The sequence below is a fragment of the Manis javanica genome, chromosome 7 (genome assembly GCF_040802235.1).
Source record: "Manis javanica isolate MJ-LG chromosome 7, MJ_LKY, whole genome shotgun sequence".
Lineage (NCBI taxonomy): Eukaryota > Metazoa > Chordata > Mammalia > Pholidota > Manidae > Manis > Manis javanica.
The window spans coordinates 35,767,716-35,787,961 of NC_133162.1; the positions used below are offsets into that span (position 1 = coordinate 35,767,716).

Below are 20,246 nucleotides of genomic sequence, written 5' to 3' on the forward strand. Positions count from 1 at the left end.
CTCCATCTCAGAAATGTTTTTTTAAATCACATGAACATTTACTTCTTAATCTAAGATGAAACATTATAAGCTGAAAAATAAGACTTTTATAGTTATCAGATAGTGTAACTCAGTGTAGGTCTGTTAGAAATATATTTTTTTAATAGCAGGAAGTTACATTTGTGTAGGGCTTTGGTCTAAACAGTGTTTTCACATACAGTGTTCCTTTACTCATCCTGCCAAAGAAAATTTACAACTACCTCTAAAAAATTATCTCTGAGTGCGCTGTTTTGTTCATGAGGAATTAAGGTAGGTGTCCCCAACAGGTCCATCTTGGTCCAGTGGCTATTTAAGGACAGCAACCTCATCAATCACAGACAGAGGTCTCTGACCTTGAACCTCTTTCCTTTGTCCCTTTCCCACAATGTCCTTAAAATTCTATTCACTGGTTTCTGGAACCCCATAGGACCATCTAATTCTGATTCCCTCCAGGAAGCCTTCCAATGTTGAATGCCAGCTACTCTGTGTCCTAAGTCTTCTGTTTTCCATTCTGTATCCATTCCTGAACTGCTTGCAACAAATTGTCTCATGATAAGCTTTCCAGATCCTCTACGAACCTATTAACTGTCTTCTGCTATTGTCCCAGTGCATTGCTGTCCTTCTTGAATGTGACACTCAGGACGATACAAACTCCACCTGGGATTTCATCAGTGCAAAGAATATTAATGAGACTTTGAATCTCCTTGCCTTAGAATCCTTTATTTTTTCTAATGTATCCTAAGGCCAAATTAGCAATCTCAGGAACCCACCACACTACTGTCTCACACTGACCCCATATCAAGTAAAACCAGGGTAACTATAATGAATCCTCTAAATGTGCTGTTAGGGCCACAGGGACAGCAGGCATAAACCAGGAGTGTGCAGGGCTTACTAGGTGAGTGGTAATGTTACCTAAAGTCCACATGGCTTCCTTCAGTTTAGCTTCTATAAAAGCCTAGCTTATGTATATATGTCCTATTGAGTTTTTGTAGTCAAATGCAGAACTTCATATTTTCCCTATTATATTTTTTATTAGTTTCCCTTTATTATTTTAGTCTATTTTGGAACAATTGTTATCCAAAATTTTTATGATTCTTTATATTCATTTAAAATAGATGAAAATAATAGCAGAACTACCAAAGTGTTAACCAACTGTTTCCTAATTTCAAAAAAATCTTGATAAAGTCATAATTAATTTGGTCATTCTCAAAGCTTATATGATAAGATTTAGGCTATATAATACAACAATCTCAAACTAAAAATGTTAGAAACAAAAGCAGAATCATCTAATTCATGATATTGTATTCTAAATCAGTACAGTAATCAGTTCTCCCAAGTGGAAATCAGATCATTAAAATCCAGATACAAAACACAAGCCCTCAATAACTTAATTATTCATATGCCAATTAACGTAGTCTTAATGTAACAACCTATTCTGAAGTTTAAAATTCACCTGGTGATACCAAGTAAATTGCTTCTAGACCACTACCAGTAGGGCTAAAATTTGCAAAGAGAATGAAGATAAAACAGTAGATCAAAAGTGTAAATTTTTTTGCTTTTAATGAAACTTCATTTTCATTCTCCAAAGTCCTGGCATATTAAATACTTTTACTTCAACTTTTATCATCTGATGAGTAAGAAACTCAGTGGCTTCAAGTAGTAGAATTAGGATGAAGAGATAGATGTAGGTAAATGAAGTGAGAACAAAAGTGGGTGGAGTCTGCAGATACTTGAACATGTAAAGAAAAATAAGAAAAGAACAAGTTGTAATGAATATGAAAAGTTACAATTTGAGTTTATTAGTTGGGTTTTTAAAAATGTATTTGCTTCTTTGTGTTCCCAATAAATGGCTTAACACATTATTTTTAACATTTCAGTTCTCTAAAGCAGTGATTCTCAGCATGGAGAGCATACCCCTCCGGAGAGGAAGGAGGGGAAAGGGAGATTAAAAGCGTATTAAAATATTGGCAGGGACACACATCCATAAAGAACACACTCAATACTCATTTCTATAACACCAACTATATTCATTCCACAAACTACAGAAAGTAAAGCCTGAAGTGAAGGGTGAGAAAGCATTGACAAGTATGGTTCAAAGAGGGTGAGAAAAGATGACGCTAAAGGAACTCTGCAGGGCTGGATAATAAAAGCAGATATGGCTCAACTGTCTTGACGAAAATGATTGGCTCCTAACATGACCACTCGACGTTTCTCCTGGAAGAGCTGGCTCACCTCCGTGGAGAAGCACTGCTCGGCAGTTGGTAGACACTGCAGCCTTGGCATCGTTTTCAGACAGCCCGAAGAGCAACCCTCTGGTGGTGCCATTAAAGACTTCAACCCAGAGTCAGGCAGGGACACGAGACTAACAGAAACGTAACTGACAATGCTGAGAGAGACTTAAATTCTACAGTGGATCTTAGCCTGAATGGAGCATGCATCTGAGAAGAGACTCAGTCAACGCCAAGCTTTCATAACACATAACATCCCTCATTCTCCTTTTTCTATTTTCCCCTTAGCTCAGGAAATAAGAGGATGATATTCTAACAATTTCTTACTCAGAAAAGGATACAAGTTTGCCACATCGTATGGGCCTCTTATTTCTAAAGGCTAAAGTAAAATGAACAAAACATAGACATCAGAGAAGTTATTCATAAAATTTAAGTGACTTTATTTGCAGTTTTAACAGAATCATGAAAGTATCCAAAAACAAGGAAGTCCACTGCATAAATTCAAGTTCCATTGCATAAATTTAAGTCCTTAAAATGTTTATGGTTTTATTAAGTTTTTGAAAATATAAAAGAATCTTGAAGAGCATTTTGTAACAGTATAAAGGAAAAACTGTATAAACAAAACCTGAATGTCAAAAGGACACAGGGGTACATTTTACTTTCCAGCAGTTACAATAAACAAATCTGGTTAAAAATGAATACATGAAATAAACATTCATTACATTGCTATTTTAATTTCTCACCTAGAACTTTACAGTTTTATCACTTGAAAAGCAAAAACAATGTGTTTAATGCCAGACTTACCCTTTCTGCAGCACTAGATATAATTACATTCTACAAAACAGAAAGTTATCAATATTAAGATAAATGTGAAAAGAATTGAAGAGTCTTATAATACAAATAGCTAGTAATCACATTTTAATATTTAAGGTTCTATAAATACCTTCTTTTAAAGATAGGTAAATAATTAAAGTGAAAGAACAGAAGACCTCATGGTAAAACAAAGATAACAGATGGTAAGAAATAGAATACACCTTCCCAACGTATCTTAGAAAAGATGAGTTAGTTTAAAAAAATAGTTGAAAAGGTCATAGAACCTTAATTCAATTCACTGATAATAAGCCATTATTATCTAGACTTTCTTCTCACAGTAAGTAAACTGCAAATTCCTTACTGAAAGATAAAGGCTTTTAACACATCTTTTCCCCCCTCACATATTCTTCCCTTGATATTTTCTTTCCCATAGGACTTGTAAAACTCATTAACATGAGAGAATTTGTGCCTCAAGAACTTTCTGCTTCAAGGAAAAGGAATCTGTTTGATAATTCCAGTGTATTAATAACAATAAACTACGAGATTTGAAAAACATCCTAAAATTATGGACCCATACCTTTCCTTTGCAGATGGGCATCAAATTAAGGGCATTGGAAATTGTGTACCTTCTCATTGTGGAATCTTTGATTGCGGGGCTGTAGACAAGTTCAAAGCCCACACCTCGGTCAATTGCCTTAACAAGAAATAAAGACAATAAACAGTTAAAGATAAACACACACTGTCATACTTTATTTTCATTTAAATTAACCCTGGCCTCCCTCTTCACCCCTGCAAGTCAAGGTATAGCCTCAAAGGCAGATTTATGCTGAGTGGCACTATCCACAGGAGAAGAAAACAGATCTGTGACTCTATTTGATCAACAGAGTTTATCTTAGCTGTGGGGAAGCTGACTTGATATAAACAGGAATCATGGAGGCTAAGGACAGCAAAGTCTCAGTCACGTGGCAGCAGGGCTATTCCTCCACACCTCCACAAACTATCAAAAGGACAACAGAGGTGTGCTCTCTATACTTGGGGTAAACTGCAGACATAGTAAACCAAGTAATTTGACCCAAGAATGAAGAGAGGAAGGAATGAAGAACTGAAAGAAGCTCAAAGAGCAGGGAAGGGAAGACCTCTCAGGTAAGTCCTTCATAAGGCATATATTGAATGAAGGAACAGTAACAGGAGGTTGAGTGCTAGTCCAGGTGCTGTGCTGAGTCTTATGTATACATTTAACTCTTCCTATACCTTTATAAGGCACTGTGGCGGACGCTGCTAAATGCCCCCAATATCTGTTCTCCCCTTTCTCTTTACTCATAAGAGTCCCTGATTCTTAGCTGGGCTCATGGATGCCAATCAAAAAAGATAGAAGAGGCCTGGGCCCTTTATGATTGTGATCGGCTCATCAGACAAGCTTGGTTTTCTACATGAGAACAGAAACTTCTTCCATAAGCCATTCTTAGGGGGTAGGCATCCTGCACAGGTCAAAAACCAGCCTGGAAGGGGTGGAAATAGGACTGAAATCCACTACCTCACTAATCCTCTTTGCACGAGCAACTCAGTATTTTCATTCATCCACAACAGACAACCAAGCATGGCAACGGTGAAGCAAAAGCTGTCAGGGTTCCTCCCTTCTAAGAGCTGACAGTTTAGTAGAGGAGACTATCAAATAATTACACAAAAATACAAAACTTCAACTGTGATATGTGAGATCAGGAGAAGCTTAGGAGGGAGGGAGGAATTTAGTAGTTAAATAGCAGAGGGAGGCACATTTTCAGATGGAAGAAGTATGTGGAAAGGCTTTGGGGTTGTGGGGAGGGTGGTAGCATGCAGAGAAGTCGTAGGCTGGGGAAGACAGTAAGAGGGAGAGCTTTGTAGGGGAGTGGAGGCTAAAGAGGATGGGAAGGGCCAACTGTGCAGGTCTTCAGAATTGGAGACAGGATTCACTGAATAGCAGTGGCCTTCTGAATGAACAAAGGAAGGACCACGCAGTATGGTCCCAGTCTGTGCCTGCCAAACAAATTTCTATTACCTAGAGAACAAGCTGGGAGTGGTCAGCTGTGACTGCTAGGGGTCTATTCCTGAGGAATGGAAATTCCAGGGAATTTCCAGGGAATGGTAAACCTATCTTCTTCCAGAACTGGCAGCCCACTTTAATTTAATTCAAGTGTACCTGGCAGGCTCTATTTCCCCTTCACAAACACAGGTTTTGTTTCTTTCATCCCCCAATCTTCCCTTTCTTTAACTTTTCCTCCTGCCCAGATTTTAGATTTCCCTCCATATCTGATATGAAATTGGCTAGAATTTACATGCTATTTTCCACACTGCAACCTTCTCCTCTCCCCTTTTCTGACAACTTCCTCCCACATCTAATTCTTTGGCTTGTGTTATTTCTAGGGATGATGTCCGTTATGATACTCTTTGTGCCACAGTTCAATGAACACCTCATCTTCTGCCTAGCTTGTACAATACACTTCTAGAGAGCTGGTATCATGACACTTCTTTGTAACACATAAATGCCTTTTATACAAAAAGGGTTTAGTATGTTTATATTATGAGTGAATAAATGGTAACTTATAGGAAAGAGGTTGTTTGGTTATGCTGTTCACTATGGATTGTCCATCATTAAAGGAACCAGTATGAACTTGGCTAACTGAAATTCACACATAAACCTCTTTGAGCCATATTCTCAACTATTCCCAGTTACTTCTACCAAAACTACTAATCAGCCAAAGAGGCTGGCTTATTTTTCTCTTCCTCATCTTCTAGCTGCTAACACATCCTAACACACACTGCAGGATGGAGAAGAGGGGAAATAAAAGATGTTGATGATTCACAGAACTGGGCAACCAGGTCCCAAAGTATTCTTAACTGATTCTAAAATTTCAGCCCCTTCTGAGGACTGGATCAAAAGAAAAACTCCTTTTTTTTTTTTTTTGGAGGTGGGGGAAAGGAGGAAAAAAATTGACATAATTATCAGCTTAACTATTTTTTAAGAAAAAAGTTCTGCTTTGATCTTAGTACATTAATCAAGTTCACTTTTAAAAGCTAAGAAAACTCTGAGATGGAGAAACTAAACATAATGTGCTATTGAAGGCTGTGAACATTTCTTTTATAACACTTTATTTTAAATTTTTATAAGATAAAATACAGACTCATTACCTGGGTTCCTGCTTCTAAGATCATTTTAATGTAAATTGCCTTAAGCTCATCAAATGATTGTTGTTAACAGCCTCTTCATAAAGAACCACAGTGCCTGCCTGATTGGCTTTTGTTCGCATCTCTGACCAAAGGTGCTGGAATATGCAGATGATCAGATTTCTTCACTAATGAAAAATATTAGTCACAATGATGCTACAAACCAAGGGCAGATGTGTGATACTTAATCAAGAGATACCGGTGGTAAAATTCTAGAACTAAGCAAAGTTTAAGAGAATGAAAAGAGCAAGAAAATAGGGAACTGATTACTGAGACAATATGCAGATTCTCTGTTGATTTCATAAAAATTAGTTCTTTATTGATTTCAAAAGGATGATACTCTTTTGGTGTATCTAAAGATAGGTAATTTGCTCACATGATTCACAAACCAAAGTAACATAAGAAAGCAATAAAAATTCTTGCTTGTATCTCTGCTCCCATCTGCCAATTTCCACCTTCCATAATCACTTTTACTAATTTGTCTTCTTCCAGAGTTTCTTCATACAAATATAAGCCAATATGGATATATATTATTTTTTCTCATTCTTATCCAAAATATAGCCAGCTGCATTCTCATTCTGACTTGAAGGCTTTCCCTGTCAGCTCATAACTTCTGCCTTGTCTTACAGCTGCATATTTCATTGTACAGATATGGCATGTATACCCAAACCTCTACTAATAGACTCTGGGTTGTTTCAATATATCTGTAGAATGAACACTGTAGTGGGAATGCTGGGCATTATGGGTTAAACTGTGTCCCCATAAAAGGTTTGTTGAAGTCCTAACCCCCATACCTCAGAATATGAGCTAATTTGGAAATAGGGTCACTGCAGATATAATTAGTTATGATGAGGTCATACTGGAATAGGGTGGGCCCCTAATCCAATACAACTAGTGTTCTTATTAAACGATGGCCATTTGAAGACAAAGGGACACAGAAGAGAACACACCATGAAGACAGAGGCAGAGCCCGGAGTCACGTAGCTGCAAGCCGAGAACTGTTGACTGAGGGCCGGCAGCCTGCTGGGGGCTAGGAAGAGGCAGATGGGCTCTCCCACAGCTTGCAGAGGGAACACGACTCTGGCGGCACCTTGATTTTGGACTTCTAACCTCCAGGTCTGTTAGACAATAAATTTTTGTTTTAAGCCACCCAGTTTTTGGTACTTTGTTATGGCAGCTCCAGGAAACTAATACACTAGGTCAGAGGGAAAAGCATTTGTAATTTTGATAGCTGCCAAATTTCCACTCTGATAGGGATTGCTCCAATTTACACTGTGACAAGCAATGTATGAGAATGCTCGCCTTCCCACAGCCTACAATAGTGTATCATCAAACTGCTTGGTTTGTACCAATCAAGTGATTTTAACACAAATTTTTCTGATTATGATGAGTTTAACCATCTTTCACGTTTAAGGGTCATTTGTATTTCCTTTCCTGTGAAATGTCTTTCATATTCTTAATCTATTTTTGGGGAATGTTCATCTTTTTTTACTTTTCAATTTCTAGAAGAAGCTCTTCATACATTAAGGAGATGAGGCTTTTGTCTACAAGATGAATGTAAATATTTCCACCAGTCTGTCATTATTAATCTTTTAACTTTGTTTCTGGACTTTTTGCATTTTAATACTGGCAAGTTTGCTGGCACTGGTCCAAGCCCTGGATCAATAAAGCACTTAATACATTTAGGTTCACAACATGTGTAATGAAATATAAAGTTAAAGCAGCACTCACACCCAATTCAAGAATATATGGCATGATTCCTAGAACAACCTCACTGTTTCAGACACTATTTGCTGGACATCTCTCAGTGGGGGCTAATGGACCATGAAAACAGAAGTGGACTATGGTTAAAGAAACTGCTGAGAGGAAAACATCAGAGAGAGTGTAAAATAATACAATCACTGAAAATAACTCACTAAACTTACTGTTGAATAGCAGTAACACTGGAAATAATCACAAGTAAAGGTATGTGCTGTTTAAAAAATATTTTCAAAACCTAAGTTCATAAAGATCACATTTTAAAACATGAAATTGTTCTGTGCTTAACAAAGAGCTCCACTGTAATTTTCAACAGCATTTCCCAATAGGAAATGATGGCAGATTTAGAATCAAAGCTTGAGTACAAATCCCTAGTCAATCTTTGAGAGAAGTGTATCTGTGTGAGTGAGTCACTAACTACTGAGTCTCAATTCCCTTACCTGAATGAGGGAGATAATTAACATCTACCCCACCCTAAAGCTGCTGGGCTACTGCGGGTGTTAAAGTGCTAAGTCATAAAATGCAGAATAATTAGAAGTCATTTGATTATCCAAATAGAGGAGCTGAATTCAATTTTTTTGAAACCCAACTATCACATGATGAAGTTGTGATTTCGGCAAGTTATTTGTAAGACTTTGGAAGAGGTGAAGACTTTAATTCAAATGATGGTGCCCTAAGCATGTGATGAAGGTAATAGAAGGGCTGAGAGTGGTCAGTCACACAGATGGAGGGCTCTGGTAGGCCCTAGCTCCTGCTCTCATAATCCCAAGCTGCTTCATTTTTTAAAAAATTTTACTGAGGAATAGTTGATAAATATAATTCTATGTATTTTAAATGAACAAGATGATGATCTGATATACATATATACTGTAGAATGACTGTCAAGGTCAAGATAATTAATACACCCATCACCTCACATAGTTAACTTTGTGTGTGTGATGAGAATGCTTAGGATCTACTCATCAACTTCCAGGTATATCATACCGTATTATGAACTATAGTCACCCATATATTAGATCCTCAGAAATAACCTATAATCCCAACCTTCTGAACTGACTAATTCTCACATGGCTCAAGGTCTCTTGGTAAAAGACTAATGAATTAAATACCTTAATGCTCCTGCTTTTCACCACCACAAAAGAAAAGGGTACAAATCCTATCCAAATTAAGATCTGTGCCCAACAGAGAGGATCTTTATAATGCCAACCTATCTACTCTTCATGGCCAAAGACAAGGTCAAAGGAGCACACACGAACCATGACTTAAGACTGAGCTGTTATTCACATTCACTACATGTTCTATACTTTTACGGTGAATATATTTCCATACCTTAATGTAAATGTTCAGCTCCATATACAGAATAGATACAATACATATAAATAATACATACATACCTACATAACTACTATTATTTACCCTGAAAAATGAGCCAGACATTTTTATTTGTATGTTTTCTACTTTCTCTCTTAAATTAAAAATAGGTGAACAAATAGGGACTTTTCTGCTTCTTGACCAGTTTGCATAGTAGCCTACTTCTACACTAGATAAAGACTAAAAATAATCTTGCAGTCTTTTCCTCCACTCCATCATCTAGTTTTTATTAAACAACGTATGTAAAACATTCATATTTTAAAAAAGCAGATTCTGTGTTGAATACTACATATCCCTCTCACTTGTCAAATTTTTACTTTTCAGAATTCTTACATTGAAAAATGTAGGAAATAAGCCAAAAATATCCATCAAACAGCAACTTTCCTGAACTCACAGATGGAATCGGAGGGTAGGATGTCCAGTGTTACTGGCTCCAGTGCCACGGTCCCCATCCCACTCCAGTGCCCCACTTTCTATGCTTCCTGCCGAATGCTGACAACCAGCTGATGACTAATGACGAGCAGGATTTGGCATGCTCCCTAGGCTGTACCTCAATATGCTGAATTAGATACATCTCAATTGACAAATTTAGGGAGGACCCATTCATTATAGGCAAGATATTGGAGTAATTAAGAAAGACGACACCACAGTTGGCACTCCTGGAAGCTAACAATCTGGGTTGAACAACAGGATATGTGCATAAGAACCCAGCAGAAACCCCTCACCAGAACAGACATTGGAAAGCTTACCACTGTTGGGGGCATAAGGAATGACTGCTATCCATTCCTTGCACCTGCTACTGTTACCTCCCAACCAAGGACACAGGATCGTATATGGGTTTACTCAGGCAAAGCTGTCTAGAAATTGGCCTTCCTGGTTCACTAAGGCAAGAGAAACGTAAAGAAGTTTTTAAGTATACAGCAGTTTACAGTGCTGCCTAATGTCCAGGGGATGCCGTTTACATGGAAACTGGATCGGCGGTCTGAGGCTGGTAAAAAGCCTTGCAAACTTAGGGACAGAGATTGCTACCTCTGCAGAGGAGCACAGGTGAGGTAAGACTATCATCACCTCGGGTACTGTGCTAGTTTGTGCCTTTTATCACCTAGAGATGGCTGGGGCACATGAGATCTCACCTGACAAAGACCTAAGCAGAAGTGTCCCAACCCTGTGACTAAACGAAGAGTTCAATGGCTTCTCCTTGATAGCCTGCATCTGACATTTGATAAATGAGTTGTTAAACAACATAGATATCCAACTCTAAAATGTAATAATGTGCTTTTCTCTTTTTTTTTTACTTACTTTTAAGTACTGGCAAAAACATGGGGAAAGACTGGAACTTAACCAGTATTGTTATACGTTCAGGAATATTCTCAATATTGATCTGAAAAGAGCTGTTTTATAGTTTCCCCTTTAAATGTACTTCTTTGTTTTCTCCTCATTGTTTCCCTCTATTCTTGGCATCAAGCCAATTCTTTAGCAAGAGAGACTGTTGTGATTCCACAGAGACAAAAGAATAGGGGAGTTATCACTCCTGAAAAAAAATACATTAGTTTTTAATTTTCCAATTGTGATAGGATTGGGAATGTAATCTAGACTGTCGGTTCTTCTCCTTGGATAAATTCTGAGAATAGGGGCAGATTTGGAAGCTACTATTCTAAAATAGTATCCTCACTCATGTTTTCTTTCTATCTTTAGTCAGCTTACAAAATAAAATCCTCTTTTCTAGACTGCCTCCTATTTATCTAGCCTTTGTTTTTTTCCCTTCTAAGAACACTGGTTTCTTCTGCTTCTTTTCCAGCTTAACACCAGTTTCTACAGATTCACAGACAGAATGTAAAGTATAATACTTACCACATTAATTGGGGGTCTTTTGAAGTAAAATGGTAGTTTCTCTGTTACAGTTATGCAGACTAAATCCACATCTAAATGTGTACAAGCAACCTGTTAAGAAGAAAAAACAGGTATAGCCAGAAGGAAAACTGGCACATGTTAAGAATGGAAGATAGAATCAAACTTGATATAAAGAAATATAAATAGATACGGTTCACTCCATAGGCGAACTACATATGTCCCTTTATAAAGTCAGTTGTTAGCCATTCCTTCAAGTTTGGTTTGAATGGTTTAACTGTAATTTAGCCAAAGCAGAGGTGGTCCATAGACTATCTCAACAGACAGGGCCTAGAGACCCTCCAACTTATGGTCGGCTGTATGAGGATAAGCAGCTAAGAGAGGCACATACTCTGTAACGCTGCTCTTCAAAGGGTGAGGCCTGGATTTTGGAATAAGGAAGAAAATGGACTTCTATTTCCATTTATTTTTTACTTCATTTGTTTTGTGTGCGTATTGTTTTCATAAGCACATCAAGATAAGTAACATGCAAATAACTTATAAGAAAAAAACACACACAGATACTGGGGATAGAAACTGATAGGGTACACAACCAGAGTAGTTTGGAGACCACTGGGCTAAATAACCTGAATTCTCCTCACCCTGTCCAGTCATGTTAAATCCTAAATGGGAATAACCAACTCAGAGGCTCCTGAAGCTTCTATGTAACTCTCTCCTCCACCTCCCACTGCTGTCCCCCCACTCCTGGCCAGTGGACTCCCCTTACAGTCTTTCATCTTTGCCTCATTCCTAGGGTAACTATGGAAAGGAAGGGTTTATCCTTAGAGACATCTTTCAGATACTCCAAGTGGGAAACAGTATGTTATTTCCCATGAAAACAATGCTATTTAAGGTGGTGAGCATTTATACTACTAATTGTAAACATATTTGTTTGCATGCTTTTATGATTCAATTTAGAGACCTTAGTTTTAAAGTATCATCTATAGGGACTCTTGCGTAAATTCTAGATAATGAACTTACAAACGGAACAAAATGACTTATGAATACAATTTGTTAAGTAACAAACTGATTGCATTTGACCCAATTCCAAACCATGATATACTCACAAAAGCTTTATGGTTAAAAGAAAGATTTTTTTTTATAGAAAATGATTTTTATATAGAAAACACAGAGTGCTAACTTCAAATGAGTCTTAAAGAATGAATAAGATGTGAACAGGTAAGAGAAAACTGTGCCAATTTTAAGAACTGTTTTCAAGTAACTTTGGGAGTATATCTGTAGTCAATTCCAATCAGTTTGTAAATTATTTATAGCTTTCATCTTCCAGAATATTGCTGACTGTTCCATCTACCATACAAACATGTATCCATGCTTTTGAATTCAAACTTTTGAATAATCTGAGAAAAACAAGTAATAAGATAAACAAGATAAAACTGCTATATGATACTATAATGTACTCTGAAGCCCAAAATCCTAGCTCTGCTATATACTATCAGAGATTTAGGGCAAATTATTTAGTCTAAGTCTGAACTTTCTCTTCTATAAGATGGAGATGTTAATAAAAACCTCCAGGATTGTGTGTTAAAGATAATAAATCAGTAAAAGTTTTTGGAAGGTTATATAAATGCATGTCTTCCAACCATGTTCAGCTTGTTTCTCTAATCACAGGTATATAGTCATAAAAACAAATGTGTGCTCTTCAAATCAAACCTAAATAACAAATACACAAAAAAAATTGGATGCATTACCAACTTTCAGTCTACATTATAACTGAGCTTTCATTATTTAATAACAAAACTAACTTGTTGTTTAACAAATCTGGAAATGCCTGTGGTCCTCCTTAGGGCTTCAGCACTGAATTAGAATCTCCCATGGAATGTGAAAAAACAGATACCCAGACTCAATCCCTGGAATCAGAATCTTCAGTGATGGACATCTAAACATGCCTGATTTTTAAAAAGTTCCACAGTGGTTTCTGATGACTAAGAGCCACTCAATGCTACTCACCTCTTTTTCTGAAACAAAACTCTTGAGAATTACCATGGTTGAGCACTTTATAAAGGGAATCACCAAACAAAACAAAACAGCTTTAATGGATAATCTGTACTGTTTTCCTGCACTAATATAAAAAATTAAGAATTGACAGTATGCCTTGAAAACTACATTTACCACCCATCAGCCTCCTTAGTCAACAGCTCCATCTACTGGATAAACTTAGGGGCAATCTTTCTACAGTTTTAGAACACATTTTGCTTAAAAATGAACTGTTCTGTAAACTTATACACCAAAGATTAGTACTTTTTTCCCCCAACAATATCCCATTGGTGGATACAGTTTTGGCAGATGGCTACTTTTTTGAACCTAGATACAGACAACATTTCTAAAAGTAGTAGCTATAACCTCATTTTACACAGTAAAATATATTCTTGAAAAACTGCATTAATTTTTTTCTTTTCTGTAATCATTTAAAATGCCCAGTGTGTTTTGTCTCAAGTTGAGCATACATGTGAAACAATTTGTCCTGAAAAGCCACAGAAATAGCAATTTTAAAAGTATAAAAGGAATTACAGATGACTCTTGAACAACACAGGGGTTAGAGGCATTAACCCCCTTAGAGATTTGAAAATCTGAGTATAACATGATTCTCCAAAAACTTAATGACTAATAGCCTACTGTTGGACTGGAAGCCTTATCAATAACATAAACAATTAACACATATTTGTAAGTTATATGTATTACATACTGTAAGCTGGAGGAAAGAAAATGTTATTAAGAATATCATAGGAAAGAGAAAATACATTTACAGTACTGTATAGCACTTACTGAAAAAATGCAAATATAAGTGGACTGACATTTAAACCTGTATTATTCAAAGGTCAACTCTATATTCATAAAGGCTCTGAGATCACAAAGGGGAAAGCTATGAGCAGATGATTGATTTTGAAGAATTTCTGGAAGACTAAACATTGACATGATCATGCTGACATATGGACTACACCTCAGCATGTGCAAAGGGGAAAGCTAAAAGAGATGGTATCTTTTCTGCCACAGTACAACCTTGAACCTTTCTTCCCTCACAGGCAGTAGTGAATAGTGTGAAAGGCAGAAACTGAAGTGAATTTAGAGCTAGAAACAGTTGGACAAATATTTACCTAAGAAGAGTTGCAAATGAATGAACAAATGAAGCAAAGATTAAAAAACAAGAAAATTGGATGGACTCTTTCAATCTGACCCCATCCAGTATCTAGCAGGATGAATAAAACCAAACAAAAAACACATGCCACTCAAATACACCCATGCAAAATTCCAGAATTCAAGTGTAAATGTAAAACGCTAAAAGCTTCCAGATGGGGCAAAACAGGTCACCTACAAAGGCATAGCAGCTGACACCTTATATATAATAATAAATACTACTTTCTTTTACTGTTACTTACATGGAAAAGTTTTTCTGTTTTTGGAAAAACTGCAACAATGTCATATAGCCGGACTTTTGAAGATGTTGCTCTCTAGTAACAGAAAAAGAATGTTATCATACAGTGACAAAAATTATACACATGGAATTCTGACTAGTGGCGGCTGCACTTATATTTCAATCATGTAACATTTTTAATACACAGGGAAGACCTCAGAGCACACGAAAATTTAGATACTAACATCCATCCCACCACATTCATCCCACTGATCATCCTCCTTCTTTCCTTACATTTGTTACAATTTAACTGTGTATCAAACATTGGATTTAAGATACTAAAATCAAATTAGATAGCTCTTGCTCTTACAAGCTGGTAGAGGAGCTTCCCAGACATTTACTGAACATTTGCTCTGTGCAGGACACTGGGAATACAAAATCATTTAAGGCGCTTTTGTCTGCTTCAATAGTTGCCATTGTTTTGTGAGTGAAGAAATATACATGACTGAGCATGATGCAATTACATTCACGATGAGAATACCTTTAAATATAAATCAAAATGCTAGATGTGCAAGAAAATATCTAAAGAGCCTTAGGGCTGAAGGAGAAGGTTCTATCAATTAAAGAGTAAGAGTTACTGTTTTAAAAAAGAAAATCTCAAACTTACACTGTAAGTGTATGTATGTGAAAAAGTTGGAAAAATATATATTCAAATGTACAGTCTCTGAATGATGAGATGATACATATTTATTTTATGCCTGTTGGCACCTTCTAAATTTTTACCTCTTATTTTGTAAAAGGAAAGACCTAAAAGAATTAGAGGAGGAAAGAGGAGGGTTGAAGAGAAGCAGCAGGTGCCATGCTTAAGCAGGTAAGAAGGCCTGCTGGGCAAATCTGTGAGCCGGGATGCAGGATTTTTTGCCCTCTGTTTGCCCACTCCCACTTGGGAAGAGAATAAAGAGTATGACCAGGATGTTCATGATAACAAGAGAAAATGAAAGTCTTTGCGACCCATCAAAAGTCAGCTCCATTTACGTCTGCCCTGGGCCTAGAGAACCACAATGCTTCCTTGAAGCTGTGTGAAATACCAGAATCTAGCCTTCCACATTTTCTTTTGCAAGGTTAAGTGTTACAAAGGCCAGCCCTTTCCTGGATTGCTCCTGTTCTGTGACAGAGGAGCCCATCCCAGCGAAAGGAACAGCTCACCTTCTGAGGGATCTCACTTTCTCTCTCCCTCACTAGATCCTTCCCACCAGCAGGCCTACTCAAGTCTCTCCCATCTAGCAAACAATATCTAGACAGCAGGTTCTCATCCACCAACCTTTTGGCCCCCAGTGGAGTGAAACTGTTCAAGTCAACATGATACCCTGTCCACATTTCCTCAGGGTCCTATTATTTCCACGGAAATGGTTTGTGCTAAGGCAACCAACAACTTCCCTGTTGATAAATTCAAGACATCTTTTAGCCCTTCTCCTACTTGTACTCAGGCACACCCTTCCTCACTCGTCCCTTCTCACTTTCTTCACTGTCCTCCTACTTCTCAGTCCCTCCCAGCCTCCAACCCTAGCTCATCCTCCTCTACCCCACCATTAGATGCTGAAGTTCCTCGGGACTCTGTTCTGGGCCTCCTCTTCCCTCACTGCACTTTGACCAGGAAGTCTCATTCATCCCCAGGATTTCAATCCCTCTCTCCAGGCCAACCATTTCCAGATCAGTTTTCCTAATTGGATTATTCTTCTGAGGATCACACCTGCCTATTGGACAAGCCCTACTCGCACTCTCACAAGAATCCATCATGTCCCAGACAGATGCCCTTGAACCTGCTTCTCTTTGTACATCGCATCTCAGGATATGGTACCACCATCAACCTAACCAGGCTGCTCAGGCCACACCAGGGAGTCATCATCCTAGGTTCAATCAACCATCAAAACTCATTAATCCATCGATCCTCCCCTCTGGGGCCCTCTCAAATCCCCTCCTTAACCCCCCTTGTGATCCATCCATTCTTTATAACATACACCTCATACTTTTCCTCCTTTGGTTAAACCTTCAAGGGCTTCCAACTGTTCACCCAGACCTACCTCCCCAATCTCATCTCAGGTTAGCCAGCTCACTAGGCTGGCCCTGTTATTGATACTTCATTTCCCAGAATACACAGTTTCCTTGGTTTCAAGGCATCTGCACCCTCCATCCTGTTCGTGGGAACACTCTCTCCCCAACTAGACAGCTATAGAACCTGATTCTTCTGGCTCCAACTTGAACAATCAACTTCTTGAGTTTGGTCTCCCTGTATGCACTCCCAAAGCATCCTTTATTTACTACCTCCCATTTTTTAAACATTCCTCACATTTTAAATTATTATCTGCTTAAAGCTTATCTTGTTAATTAAACTATAAACTTTGTAAATTCAGGGATTATGTCTATATTAATTTAGAGCAGTATCCCTAGCACCCACCTTATGACTCTGGTTCATGAGTTCAGCAAATAGCAGTTGTCAAAAAATTCTTTCATTGTGTATCCCTGTACATGTGCCAGAGTAGAAGAGACTGTATTGTACTATGTGATTTCTAAGGATAGGGAGAGCAGGCAGAAGTCACAGAAAGGGTGTGTAAGTAAGGGTAAGATGAAAAACCACCTGTTCAGTATTAATCAATACAACCTACAAGGCCAAAAAATGAGAAGAAAAATAGTTAACTTACCAAAACATTGCAGTGAGATGGATCCGAAACGATAATCGTCAGTCTAGTTAAAATTTTAATAGGCCTTGATTTTCCCTATAATCAAAAACATGCTATCAAAACACAAAATACAAATGACTGATTTTCCTCCTTACCAGTGGGAAGTATTTATTAAAAGTACCATCAGTAAGGGATAGTGAAGATTAATAAGACCTAGACTTTGGTCTCAAGGAATTTATAATACAGGTAGAGAAAAAAAGACATTCATATCATACATAATGAGATAGATAATTTAACGGCAGTGGGACTTCAAGAAAGATCATCAGGGAAGTACAGAATCAACAGTAAGAGAATGTCTCACATAAGAGCTGAGTATTGATGGAAAAGTAAGATCGGCAGGGGGACTGAGCAGTGCAGCTTAGAGAACTGCATATGTAACTGGGCATGTTTGAATGAATGAATAGGTATTAAGCTTCTCAACAAAACACCTACCTGTACAATTGGCAAAGTTGTAAAGAGCTCAGAAACAGCTAATGGTTTTTCAATCTCCTGCAACAAACAATAAACAGTCACCCCAAATTTACATGTTAATAAGACAAAGCACAACAGAAAACCTACAAGGGGCTTTTGGAAAAGACCATTCTTAAAAAAAAGCAAAGAAAGAAAGCTAATTTCTGGTATTCCAAAACACCAAGTAAATTTTTTTCGTTTTTTTAAAAAAGGAAGAAAGTTGAAGAGCAGAAAGCCACTGAGAACATGAATGGATAGGAGGGATAAAAAACAGCTTTTAGATTGAAACAGTATGGTACAGTTGTTGGCCTAAAGAGAAATATAAATACTGACTAATACGATTAGAGGGAAATCAATCAGTAATGAATCTATGAAAGTAAAATAAAAAGTAAAAAAAAAAAAATCCCTAAATATTGTGATTAGAGTTCAGTCCATAGTAATGTACTTTTTAGTTATTAAAAGTCACTTTATTAACATTGAATCAACTTTAAGAATCCTTACACCACATCCTGGTGCCTCATAAAAAAAAACTTCATCATTTGCACAAATACATGTCAGCTCAAATGTTAACATATAAAATAATAAGAGTGCATTTAAGAAATATGCTCATCTATAGCTTCTAATTACCAGTAGAAACACAAATATTAACAAGTGCTGGTTATTAACTTCAGTAATTGTTTTACCTGTTTCTTCTCCTTAAATTCAACAACATGATTGACAGCAACAACTGAATAGCCCACTGAAAAGAAAAATCAAACATTGTTAAATGTAACAACCTCTCTTTCCTGTGTACCTAGGCTCATCCAATTTATGTCAAAACAAGAAGGCAAATAACAGAGTGGCTGTGGGCCTGGGGTCTGGTGTCACACTGCTGCTCTCAAATCTAAACATTACCACTTACAGGCTACTTGACCTTAAGTTTCAGGTTCTTCATCTGTCAAATGGCATTAAGAACAGAACTTACCTCATACACCTGTCATGAGAATAAATGAGAGAATACACACAGGATGTTTTATAACAGTGCCTGGCACAGAATCAGGGCTTTGTAGGACTTCTGTGATGTATTATTAGAATGACATTAAAGACCCTTACCTTTATGTTTCTCCTTTTAACCATCATTCTCTTTCATGTACCTTTTTTCATTTTCATCCCTGTAAGTATATACTTTTCCCCTGCCATCCTTATTACTGCTCACTCTTTCGCTTTTTACCCTTTCTATATCCTTCAGAGGCCTGTTTCCTAAGGAGAAATGGAGTAATAACCCTCATATGGCTGCCCACTTCCCCTTGTGGGCTGCCCGCCATTAATAAATTGAGAACTCTTTTGAGGCGAGGACCTTGTTGCATGGGCCTCAACACAGCACTGTTCTGAACATCTGGACTACCAAGTATGTCTCAATCATGACTCCTACCTTTAACTTCTTTAAAAACCAATGGGGATGGCAGGATATTAATACTAAAAGACAATACTGATGCCAAAACAGTGGTTCTCCCTCTCATCAGTTTGTCCCACTTCCTTTTTTCCTTAAATATTTATTGAGCATCCATTACCTGACAGGTCCCACAGAAACCTCTTTAGTGTTAACCTCTCTATCCCCACACTTTACAGTCTAAGAAGACAGTATTCATGAGTAACTCCAGTAATTGAAATGAGGTCTTATCTCTCAGGGTTTTCACTTCCCTTGGATTCAAATATGAGTAACATTCTAGCATTTTGGACATGCTGCTTCCCTCTCACCGTCCAGAATGTCTAGCGCTCTTACCTACACTTCCCCTAACCAATACACTATTGTTATTATATTATCATTATTATTATATTATTCCAATAGTCGCGTCCCCATATGCTCCCACTTCTCTGAGACCTCCACAGCACTTTCTTTTGTGCACCAGCTTCCCGCATTTGCTCGGACACTGTCGTTGAGAGGCAGAAGGGGGTGACATCAAAAGCCCTGACACATGAGACTGCACACTTGGAAACCCCGGCTTCCGTCGCCGATTAGCTATGCGGCCCTACGCAAATCCCCCACTCTCTCATGGCTTCAGTTTCCTTAAATTAGCAAGAAAGAAGAAATTGGACTGGGTGCCAGCACCCTAGTGTCTTCGAGTTTCCCGAGATCGGCACAACACCGCAGTGGGTATCAGCTTCCAAGAGCATCCCAAAGACCCTGAACGAGGCCCCGCATTGCAGATCCCTCCCAAGAGCGGCCGGATAATCTGGTGGGCAGCCAGCAGGGCAGGCACCATAGCCTGAGAAGCCGGGGAGACTCACCGTGAGCCGCGTTTTCCACCAGCCGGCGCAGAGCCTTCAGGTCCGAACCCGCTCGCAGATCCAAGTCTGCAAACACCGCCATGCCGAAGTCACATGATCACCCGCGTTTCCGTTTGCGCAGCCGCCAGGCCCGCCCACAGGGCA

At 38.1% G+C, this 20,246-nt stretch overlaps 1 protein-coding gene across 3 annotated transcripts in view; it reads right to left on the reverse strand.

Moving 5' to 3' along the window:
• RPP30 (ribonuclease P/MRP subunit p30) overlaps window positions 1-20,226 on the reverse strand; it is a 24,104-nt gene extending 3,878 nt beyond the window's left edge. Inside the window, exons 1-11 of one of the 3 annotated variants that reach the window (XM_037002936.2) lie at window positions 20,103-20,226; window positions 18,518-18,573; window positions 17,817-17,873; window positions 17,346-17,420; window positions 14,672-14,743; window positions 11,241-11,330; window positions 3,637-3,753; window positions 3,051-3,080; window positions 2,588-2,625; window positions 2,251-2,330; window positions 597-675 (exon numbers count right to left, since the gene is read on the reverse strand). In XM_037002936.2, coding sequence (XP_036858831.1) covers window positions 614-675; window positions 2,251-2,330; window positions 2,588-2,625; window positions 3,051-3,080; window positions 3,637-3,753; window positions 11,241-11,330; window positions 14,672-14,743; window positions 17,346-17,420; window positions 17,817-17,873; window positions 18,518-18,573; window positions 20,103-20,184 — 759 coding nt within the window. In that variant the 5' untranslated portion in view covers window positions 20,185-20,226 and the 3' untranslated portion in view covers window positions 597-613. Of the gene's footprint in view, window positions 1-596; window positions 676-2,183; window positions 2,331-2,587; window positions 2,626-3,050; window positions 3,081-3,636; window positions 3,754-11,240; window positions 11,331-14,671; window positions 14,744-17,345; window positions 17,421-17,816; window positions 17,874-18,517; window positions 18,574-20,102 lie in introns of all 3 variants that reach the window. The other 2 variants (XM_017664393.3, XM_037002933.2) reach the window with 2 other exon arrangements.
• Window positions 20,227-20,246: the final 20 nt, after the last annotated feature.